Genomic DNA, 11,087 nt, shown 5'->3' on the forward strand with positions numbered 1-11,087 from the left:
TCGACATTTTTAAATTCCAAAATTTTAATCTTAACTATTAGACTAAAATATCCTCGACAAATTGTGAGGTGATTTATGATGCTAAGTATGAATATTTGGAAGAATATTGAAATTAGGATTAATTATTCGGACAAGTTTTATGTCTTTGGCTTAGTTTTTTTTTTTTATTGTAAGAGAGAATTAATTTTTTTACGACAATTTGAATACTTGGCATCTATAAATTAGTATCCAAACTCATCATTTTGTATAAATTTACTTTCTTTCTTTTAGCTCAAGTCCTGCTCCTCCCAGCTAAATTGGGTGCATAACCTTTCTGCTCTCTTAGCAAAAACTGCTCTGGCATTAACAATTACTGATCTGGCACCGTTATCAACTTCGAGCTTAATTTAATTAAGGGATAATATCAGAAACCTCTCTTGAGATTTCTTCAAATATCACTTAGCTCCCCTCACATTTTAGAAATCTCTCTTACCACCCCTCAAGTGATAATGGGTCAGCAGTCAACAAGAAATCTAATCAATTGCCAATAATACCCTTTGCTCTACTGTTAACTTATTCAGCTGATAAAATGCAAAAAATGTCTGAGAAAGCAAGCATGGAACTGTATAAAGCCCGGGAAAGCTTTGCCGCCTAGAAACATGGGTTCCGTACGAGTTGCATGGCGTCATTTTGCTGTGATAAGACGTCTAATAGCCTGGAAAATGAAGAGGAATGAAATACTACTTATAACTGTGATTGTTATTTGATAGTATCTTTCTGGAAATCTCTTGCTGGACATTGCAGAGGAGGAGAAATATTGCAAAGTATTGAATTGCATGCATTCGGTTGGAGTGAAAGTGATTTTGTCAAAACTGAGATGCACAACAGGTAAAAATCTTCCATTGCTAGTTGATATGATCAACATGTTGAATGAGAACTTGTCGAGTGTCATGAAGTGTTATGAGTTTAACATTGCCGAAATGATCTCTGTTTTGTTGTGTTTTTCTGTTTTGTTGGACTTGCTGTGGCTGAGTTCCATTGGTAGTTGATATGATGAACATGTAACAGGAGAAAATGCAGGTGTCATGAACTCTTGGTCATGATTTGCCTATAATGTCTTTGTTTTCCTTGTGTTTTTGTGATTTATTGGACTTGATGACCGAGTTTAACATCCAACTAGAGTGAATGCAACAGTGGACCTTATATTAAGTATTGCATATGATGGATGCTGTAAAGATTGTCTGATTTGATGAACTATGCTTGACCTTTATTTTATTAGTTCAAAAAAGTTGATGAATATTGAGTTGAAGCTAAGCTGTAATACATAACAACAACTTAACTTTGTAGCTTAACTTTGTAGCTTAGCTTTGCAACTTGAGTTTGACTTTGATTAAGCATGCGTGTATTATACTATGTCCCTTGTGAGAATATGTGAAATTAGAGCTACTGATTCAAACTTTTCTTGCAAACACACTGATATGTAGGATGGGAAGAATTATTGCACATGATATTCTAGTCCATTACATGGGAAACACTGTCAGAATTCCTAATGTTGATCCAAAGAACTACCAATATATTGACCTTCTTGGTGATGTTACTGATAAAGCAATGAATGATTTGCCTGGAAATTTGAATATGCTTGTGCATATGAAATGTGCGATTCCAAGGACAACAAGTTTTATGGACATCAGTAGTGACAAATCAGTCCTTGATATGTTCAAACTTCATGAAAATGATCTTGTTATAAACCTGTACTTGTTGCACCTGAATATTATTCCTACTACAGAGGAGAATATGGTAGAGGACAGGAATAACCAACTTATTGTGGCACAGAAAGACATAGGAATTGAAAATGCTCCTATTCCTGTAGTTGACAGTGAGGGTGATGATGAGATTTATGCTTCTAGTTCTGATGACTCTTGGCAGGATGACATAGATAGTGATTTGAAAGATGTCATAGCTGAAGATAGGGCTTTAATTTCTAGTAGTGATAAGGACGAAAATGACTTGTCTGATTATGAGGAGATTGAGGATGCACAAGTTGTGCCTGATTCAGAATCTGACCAAGAGACTGATCCTATGAGAGCAATTATGCAGTCAAAAATGTGGACTTACAATCTAAGAGAGGACATTGAGTTTGAGAAAGGGATGCTATTTACCAATGTGGATGCATTTAGAGCAGTATTGAAGGACTATGCTATTCAGAAAGGATTTTCATTGGTGAGGTTGAAAAATGAAAAGAGCAGGTGCACTGCCAAGTATGGTACTGAGGAGTGTAACTAGAGGATTCATGCATCCCCGGTTGGTGATACAACCACATTCATGATTAAGACATATACACCTGAGCATACGTGTGTCATAAATAGGAAAAATTCAGAAGCTACATCAGATTGGATTGTAAAGAAGTTAATTTCTGTTATGAGAGATCACCCAGAATTGACAAGCAAGGGAGTAAAGGCTAAAATGCAGAAGCATGGAGTCTTGCCAAGTAGAATGCAAATTTACAGAGCAAAAAAAAAAAGCCTTAGAACAGATAGAAGGATCACACAGTGAGGCCTATGAAAAATTACCAAAATATGCTGAACTGTTGAGGATGAACAACCCAGGAAGCATCATGAAGATTCACTATGATAGGCCAAACGTTCTGGTAGAGCCTAAATTTCTGAGATTGTTTATCTCTTTTAAGGCACAAAGAGATGGTTTCCTGGCAGGTTGCAGGCCATTTATTGGCTTTGATGGCTGCCATTTGAAAAGTGCATTTGGGGGCATTCTGTTAACTGTTGTTGCTCTTGACGGGAACAATAGTTTGTTTCTATTAGCTTTTGTTGTGGTAGAGTGTGAAAACAAGGAAGCCTGGAGTTAGTTTTTTTACTATTTCCAGGAATTCTTTGGACCATTTCCAGCCAATATTCCACTCACCTTCATGAGTGATAGACAGAAGGTATGTTTCTTCATTTCTGTGATTAAGCATGTTTCAGATTTCCTCCATGACTGTTATAGTGGCTGAATCAAGTGCCTGAAAGAAAGCTACTGAAACTTCTGTATAGGGACTGATGACCTTGTACTTATATTTTTAGGGACTCAACCTTGCTTATGAGGAACAAGTGTCTGAAGCTGCTGCACGATATTGCTGTTGGCACATCTACTGCAACTTCAAAGTCAAATTTCCAGGATTGCTGCTGAGGAGATATTTTTGGCAAGCAGCTAAAAGTTATGATTTGATAGGACACAATGAGGCTATGGAAAGAATAAAAAATATTAATATAGATGCTTGGAGATACTTAGCAAACATTCCTAAGTGTAATTGGGCAAGGCATGCATTTTCTGTTGAAATTAAGTGTGATCATGTCACCAATAATTTCACAGAATCTTTTAATGCATGGGTTGGAGAATTGAAAGGAAAGAATATACTTGCTCTGGCTGAAGGATTGAGGCAAAAATTCATGAAAAAATTGCATAAGAGGTATCAAAAAGGCTGCACATGGACATCTAGTGTTACTCCACATGTGATTGGCAAGTTGAAGGATATTGCAGCTGAATCAAGAAGGTGTTTACTGATAATGACAAGTGACAACACGTTTGAAGTAGCAGACTATGATAAGTCCTATATAGTCAAGTTAACTGAGAGGACATGTGAATGCGGGGCTTTCCAGTTGACAGGCATTCCTTACAAGCATGCTGCACTAGGAGCTCTTTATAGAAGGGAGAAACTGGAAAGCTACTGTGATGCAGCTTTTTCCATTGATCAATACTTGAAAACGTATGCATTCATGATCAATCTAATTCCACATATGAATAGGTGGCCTCCAATGAAAGATGTGACACCAGTAGTAGTTTTGCTATCACTACTTAGAAGAAGAGCTGGTAGACCAAGAAGAAATAGGAGAAGAGCAGCTGATGAAGGAGCTCCTGCACCTCAACACAAGAGATCAATCAGTTTCAGGTGCTCAAAGTGTGGCAGATTTGGACATAATAGGAGAACTTGTCAAGGAGCTCCTGTTGCTGAAAAAAGAGGGAGCAGTACTTATACAAATTAGGCAGCAAGTCGAAGAGGAAAACCAGGAAGAGGCATTGCTAATGCTGGATTAGCAGGATCTGTTCTATGGGTAATTGAAGCAATGTCAAATTATAGTATCTGATTGTGTATTAATTCTGTTCAAATGAGCTTAGCTTTGTGATCTGATTTGTAAGGAACATGCACAAGGAAATGTCCCAGTCATTGTATCAAGTCAAGGCAGTAATGGAAGCACTCAAAATCGTGTTGATGGAGCTCATGTTCAACTTAATCATTCTGCCTGCACTAGTACTAATACCAGAAAGGTATAGTTAATCATTCTGCCTGTTAACTATTCTAACTGTCGACCAGCCATTAGTTTAATAAGATTTGTTGCATGGCTTCAGAGATGAGGGCCAAATGCAGGAACTGAGAGGACTACTGTTGCTAACAACAATAAGAGAGCCAGACCTTCCATTGCTGTTGGCTCAGAACAAACTCCAGCAGTCACTGCATCTTCAATATCCACTTATGTTGGTATGGGATCTCACATTGACAATAGCAGCACCAGTATGAGGTTCTAGTTAGTGCTAGTATTATGAGTTTTGCTTTGGGAAGCTAATCTGGTACATTTGTATACGTAGCAATCCTCATCATCTAGAATGATGTTCTTAGATAATGTTGCAAATGAGATTCTTGTTGATTGCTACATATTTTTGTTTAGTTGTATATGTAACGTATGCCAAGTGGTTAATTGCATTCCCAGTCCTAGTGAACAACTTCAAAGACTGATGTTTTGGTACTTATGTTTGGGAATTGCAATTTACTCTTGCCAAGTATGCTCTGCTGCTTCCCAGTCCCATGCTCTTGCAAAAATGTCATGCTGTGTTTTTTCGTTTAACTTTATGATTCTGATTCCTTAGGATTATGTGTGAAACTAGTACTGTTGTTTTCCAATGAACTTAGCTGGGGAGTATTGTTGTACCTAAGGAACTACACCTGATAGCTTAATGCATTTTCTGTCTAGCTTAACTTTGGTATAACACTGATAGGCAACAAATATGGGGGCATACGTATGAAGTAAAACATTCCTTCAACTCTTTTTCACATAGCTTAACACCATGTCCAAGTTACACATGCCTTCTGGTTCTTTCATGCATGACCAGTAAGGGCCAAACAGCTTGGAACACATCTACTATTACTGGAACAAGAAACTGTGATTGCTTTAACAATTTGAATGAAAAGATAAATTGCTAAGAGTACAAGATTGATGATGAACAAGAAAGTGATGCATGCATTCTGTTGAGGCACAAAGTTACATTCCTGATTTGCTTTCCTCAATGGAAGCACTGCAGAATCAACACCATTTCTTGTACGCTGCACTTCTTCACCTTCATTTCTTTGCCTCTGCAACTCTTCACCTTCATTTCCTTCATACCACTGGAAGTAGTTGCACTTTGAACAACTAAAATATAGCTTATCCGGATTTCTTTCACTCTCTGAGATTCGTAATGTAGCCTTCCGGTTGCATTTGCAATACCGGTTCTTCATGCTTAATGATGAAGGTGAATTGTATGACTGATCTTGGAAGGATGAACTAGCCATTTCTTTGCTTGCTTTCCTCTTTCAATTTTGCAGCTACTTCATGCGGTTCCCTCACCTTTTAATACCACTGGAAGCACTCAAATTAGCCGTTACATGTCCAACGGCCATGCAACAGTGCTCATACCAGCAAATTTATCTCCAATTCACATTCCACCTACTCTAACTTTCTTAATCACAGGATTCAGTCAAATTAAGAGTATGAAGGGAATTAAAATACTCTCCCTCCTCCAAAACCAATATTCTAATGTTACTTTAGACACCAGGGGCTGACATTGTTAAGAAAATGTCAATTCAAAGGGTGGTAAGAGAGATTTCTAAAATGTGAAGGGAGCTAAGTGATATTTGAAGAAACCTCAGGGGAGGTTTCTGATATTATCCCTTTAATTAATTTAATTTTTAGAATCCTAAGCCATCTTCTTAAACCCTCCACCTATGGTCTTCTCAGCAATGGCGGAATAGAGCCTTTTTAAAAAGTAGCAGCAGTAGTAGCTACTACTACTTTGTTAAATGTGAACAAATTTCAGATTTTCACATGTGACGTAGTAGAATATATTGACTGGGAAAGGATAACCGAAGCCTAAAAGTGTTCCCCGATGGATGGAGGACGACGAAGAGAGCCGCCACCGGCGTCGAAGTTTACGGTGTATCAAAATCCAGCCCTTTCAGCTGCCCTAACCTCCAAAAGCCGCCGACCTTCTGTATCCACTTTCTTAGTCATCCTTGCTCTCTCTTCCGCCTCTGCCGTCGCTCTCTTCACCGCCACTTGCCGGTACATTACTCTACATGCTGCAATTTGTCTTATTCATACTGAGATTGACTTTGGATGGCTCCTACTTACTTAGGGTTTCCACTAAATTACTCTTATCTGCATTTGTGGTTTGGACATGAAATTTCTTCACTTTTTTGTTTTCTTTCTTTCTTGGCCAATTTAATGTTCAAAACTGATGAAAGGATTCGCATTTTAGGAGGAAAGGAAAGCACAAATTAGTTTTGCACTAATGCGTTTGAAAATCGAAATGTAACAGGCTGCATAATTTTGGGAGTTTAGTTGTTTTGGCGAAAATGTGGTGCTGTTAGATAATTTTGGTTGCAAAAGTTAAAAAGAACTTGGTCTTTATGATTTTTCAATTTGTTATGAAATAGAACTGTAGTTCAAGAGTCAATTCGTGAACTTAGCTCGTTCGATTCTAATTTGACATGGTTAACTGCACTTGTTATTGAACATTTTGAAGGGAGAAGGGATTGGCTGACATTTTGAGGCTTCGAAATGTTCCACAAGATGTTTCATGTGAGTAGTTTAGCTTGAATATCTTCCTTGAGAATTATATCCATGAGATTAAGCAAACTTATGGTATTTATTTATTTATTTATTTTGATGTTCAGCTGTTTTTGTTAAAGTTATACAAACCATCACAAGCTTACTTCTGTTTGGCACCGTGGTTGCCTTTATCAAAGCCATTTCGATATGGAAAGTGAGGGATGCTGCAGAGGTAACAATTTTGTCGTCTTCCAAGGGAAAAGAGGAGCAGTTGCATCTTACTACTCGGCAACTAGGTCTTATAGGAGTGAAGCCTAAAGTTGAACCAGCTGTAGTGGATTCTTCTAAGAAACCTCCTAAGTCTAAAAATGCATCTGCATCTCCTTCGCAAACTCTTGTCCCACTTCATCAGCCAATTCCTGCTCCAGGTTATTCTTCCAGAGTAAGGGGTGACAAGTCAAGCATGAGTAGTGGCAACAAAATGCATGCTTTCAGCAGCTCATCAAAATCGCCATCTTCCCCATCTTTGTACCTTGTCCCAACAGCCTCTTCCCAGTCACCTGTTCAGAATTCACCGGGTTCAGATAAACTTCTAGCTAATCCTTGGTCTAACAAACGAGCCACTTCTCATAAGGAGATAACAACAGAACAAGAGCTTGAAAAGTTTTTGGCAGATGTTGATGAGAAAATCTCTGAATCAGCGAGTAAATTGGCTACTCCTCCTGCAACCATCAATGGGTTCAGCAGAGCCAGTCCTACTCCAATTGTCAGTTCGGCTAATACTTCTGGAACTACCAGGAGCACGCCTTTGAGGCCTGTTAGAATGTCACCCGGATCCCAGAAATTCTCTACCCCGCCAAAGAAAGGGGAGAGCGATCTACCACCTCCTATGTCTATAGAAGAGTCCATTGAAGCTTTTGAGCATCTGGGCATCTATCCAGAGATTGAGCAGTGGCGTGATCGCCTCAGACAGTGGTTTTCTTCAGTTTTGTTGAATCCTTTACTTACCAAGATTGATTCCAGTCATGTAAGGGTAAGTTATTATAGCGTGGCAAATACTCTGATTTATATTTGTTAAGATAAGGATTTATTTTACCTTAGTGCTTTGAAATTCTTAGGTTGTCTATTGACACTAAATGCTTGTGGAAGGAAAATTAGGTTGCGCATGCCTTTAAGTATATCATTCCCTGTCATGTTTTCTTTTTATATCTTAACAATAACAAGCGCTATTGCGGATGGGTAGATTGATGTACCATGTTGTGATTTGGCCAATTTACATGGTATAAGCTTGTCTCCTTCTGCTACAATCACGTGATTGACCAAGAGATGTGGAGGAGGCAGAATATGTGATATGGCCATACAGATCTTTCCATGCTTGTCGTTTTCCACTTCTATTTTGGAAGCATTCTAAACTTCTCATACTTATCTAGGTTATGCAAGCAGCTGCTAAGCTTGGTGTCACAATTACAATCACTCAAGTTGGAAGTGATACACCAAGTAAAGGAACTATGGCCACCTTGTCTCCAGTTAAGAGAACTAATGAATGGCAGCCAGCAATTGCTGTTGATGAGGATGGTCTTCTTCAGCAGTTACGTACCACTCTTGTCCAAGCACTAGATGCTTGCTTGCGTAAGTTTCTTCGTCCCCTAATTTTCTCTAACAAATCTTGTTAAGGAAGTGCAGTATTCTTGTATGGGCCTCCTCAAAGGATCTCATGTGGACATTTTTGTCCTTGTAGCAAAATTACCTCTTGGCAATATCCAACGGTCACCACAGCAGAACTCATTAGTCCCTATCCTACAAGAGTGCATAGATGCAATCACAGAACATCAAAGACTTCATACGTTGATGAAAGGAGAATGGGGTAAGGGTTTGCTACCACAAAGCAGTGTCCGGGCAGATTATACAGTTCAAAGAATTCGAGGTAATTTTTTCCTTGTGATGATTGTTCACTGTAGGTAAACATCTGTAGATATGACTGCTCTGTTCAAGGAGTAACTGACTTGTTTTGGATATACTTATTTCTGAGTTACTAAGCATGTTGCAGAGCTTGCTGAAGGAACCTGTGTGAAGAACTACGAGTATCTGGGAAATGGAGAAGTCTATGACAAAGTAAACAAGAAGTGGACCCTCGAGCTTCCTACAGATTCTCATTTACTTCTGTATCTATTCTGTGCTTTCCTGGAACATCCAAGTTGGATGCTGCATGTTGATCCCACATCTTATGCTGGATCACAGTCGAGCAAGAACCCTTTGTTTTTAGGTGTTCTGCCTCCAAAAGATAGATTTCCTGAAAAGTACATAGCTGTTGTATCATGTTTTCCTTCCATACTGCATCCAGGAGCTTGTATACTGGCTGTTGGGAAGCAAAGCCCTCCGATATTTGTGTTGTACTGGGATAAAAAGCCTCAGTTCTCTCTCCAGGCAAGTAAATAGAATATAGGATAAACTTTTTTTTTAATGAGTAACTGGCATAGAACAACAAACAAATGGGAAAAATATGCTGGAAATATGATGCATATAATGTCATGCGTGTGTCTTGTTCTCCCCTATTAGTTCCTCGGTCTAGGCATCTTGAATACACTCCAGTGTTCACTATAGTCAGTCATTTTCTGCTCCCAGGACTGAGGGATGTTGAAAAATTGAAAACCATTGAGTTCGAGGTTAAGAGTCTTATTATTTTTGCTTTAGGATATTGGCCTCGAAATAGTGATGTTGATTAAGCAGAAAGCATTAGATTGTGATGTTAAGGTATAGATGATTTCCTGTCAGAGAACTTGTCATTGTCAAATTTAATGTAGTTTAGATCATCAAAATGGCAGTCAATTTTGGCTCGTGAATAGGATTTTGGCATTCTGGTTTTAAAATGTGGAAATAACAAGAAAAAGTGTTATCAGAGACTCCTTTTAACAACATTTCATATTTAGTTTAATCTTCAATTATTGACCAAATTAAATAATGTTTTAAAGATTAAATGCTAGCCTTGCTGGAAAGTTGATGAAATCTTTCCGCTAACACATGTTGCCTACATTCTTTGTGAGTTGGACCTTTGTACTCTAAAACCACTTGTTAAGTCTGCATATTTTTGAGTTTGTTCTTAGGCTGCAGTACCACTTTTGAGGACCAATTAGTCACTGCTTCAAGAGGATTATATCTCCTGTTTAGCTTCCTTGCTCTTTTCTACTGGAATAGAGTAATAAAAGCAAATCTCCTCTTTCTTAAATCCCACCCCTCCCTTGTTTATTTAAAAAAAAAAAAAGAAGGAAATTTTATAAAAGTATTCACACGGGTCTCATATTATTATTTGTGGTTATCAATCGATGTTTCTGGAAGCATGTACAGTATCTTGCTGGACTTTTGACCCTGTTTTTTTCTACCTGCAGGGAAGAACAGCACTATGGGACTCCATCTTACTTTTGTGCTACAAGATTAAGACTAGTTACGGAGACATAGTGCGGGGGATGCATCTTGGTTCATCAGCCTTGCGCATTCTGCCTGTTTTTCATGCTGAAACTGTAAACTGAGAAACTTCATAGTCATTCATGTTTGTTCGGCAGGAGTACAAGGGTGAACTCTGAAGAATGGATCCCATTGATTGTTACCTATGCAGATAGCATTTGGTCAAAGGAACCTAATTTTGACGATCATGACTTTTGTCAGATTAACATGCTAGGAAATTTGATAACATGAGATAGAACAAGTTCCCAGTGCGTTGAAGCTTTGTTGTAAATTTAGATGAGAATTTCTGTAGGTTACTACTTGATAACATTATTCTTTTCCATGTATGCTTTTGGGAACTTCTGTGACTTGACGGCGGAATTTTCTGTTGCATGATTGATGCCCAGTCAATTTCCCGGTCGCTGGCTCGTCATTTATTCAAAAACTATTGGATATAAGATTACTGTTCATGAGTCTCCAGGAACACCGAGAATCAGGTGTAAGATAATAAGATGCCAGCACATTCTACTACTGAGATGGCCTAACGGTTTTCCTGAAAGGGTTTTGTTACCACCATGTTTAGTAAATTTTACCGACGACGTTCCCCATACATATCAAAACCACCATGTTCATCTTGTGAATTTCAAAGATGATCTGCCTTGATTATTGGAAGATTTGGCAATTTCAAAGACTCTTTCTTCCACGCGTCTTTTAAGGAGAGTTTGTAAGATTGGCTATTTGAAGATAATTACAAATAGTTTTGCATATTTTCCTCCTGTATGCAAATAATATGACCAACGAAAGCATAACTAA

At 38.3% G+C, this 11,087-nt stretch overlaps 1 protein-coding gene across 2 annotated transcripts; it reads left to right on the forward strand.

Moving 5' to 3' along the window:
- The first annotated feature begins 6,025 nt into the window (after positions 1 to 6,025).
- Positions 6,026 to 10,586, forward strand: LOC113708277 (uncharacterized). 2 transcript variants are annotated; one of them, XM_072059223.1, is made up of 7 exons: positions 6,026 to 6,347; positions 6,811 to 6,866; positions 6,962 to 7,869; positions 8,267 to 8,465; positions 8,575 to 8,760; positions 8,884 to 9,254; positions 10,214 to 10,586. In XM_072059223.1, exons 1-7 carry the CDS (start codon positions 6,172 to 6,174, stop codon positions 10,358 to 10,360), a joined length of 2,043 nt encoding a protein of 680 aa, XP_071915324.1. In that variant the 5' UTR covers positions 6,026 to 6,171; the 3' UTR covers positions 10,361 to 10,586. The 2 variants fall into 2 exon arrangements, with proteins under 2 accessions (XP_071915324.1, XP_071915325.1); XM_072059224.1 differs by having other exon boundaries at positions 6,033 to 6,347; positions 6,977 to 7,869.
- The last annotated feature ends 501 nt before the right edge of the window (positions 10,587 to 11,087 follow it).

The sequence above is a fragment of the Coffea arabica genome, chromosome 1e (genome assembly GCF_036785885.1).
Source record: "Coffea arabica cultivar ET-39 chromosome 1e, Coffea Arabica ET-39 HiFi, whole genome shotgun sequence".
Taxonomy (NCBI): Eukaryota; Viridiplantae; Streptophyta; class Magnoliopsida; order Gentianales; family Rubiaceae; genus Coffea; species Coffea arabica.

Coding starts and splice junctions, on each gene's coding strand:
- LOC113708277 (XM_072059223.1), top strand. CDS start 6,172: ATGGATGGAGGACGACGAAGAGAGCCGCCACCGGCGTCGAAGTTTACG. Junction 6,348..6,810: donor CTCTTCACCGCCACTTGCCG/GTACATTACTCT, acceptor AACATTTTGAAG/GGAGAAGGGATTGGCTGACA. Junction 8,761..8,883: donor TACAGTTCAAAGAATTCGAG/GTAATTTTTTCC, acceptor AGCATGTTGCAG/AGCTTGCTGAAGGAACCTGT.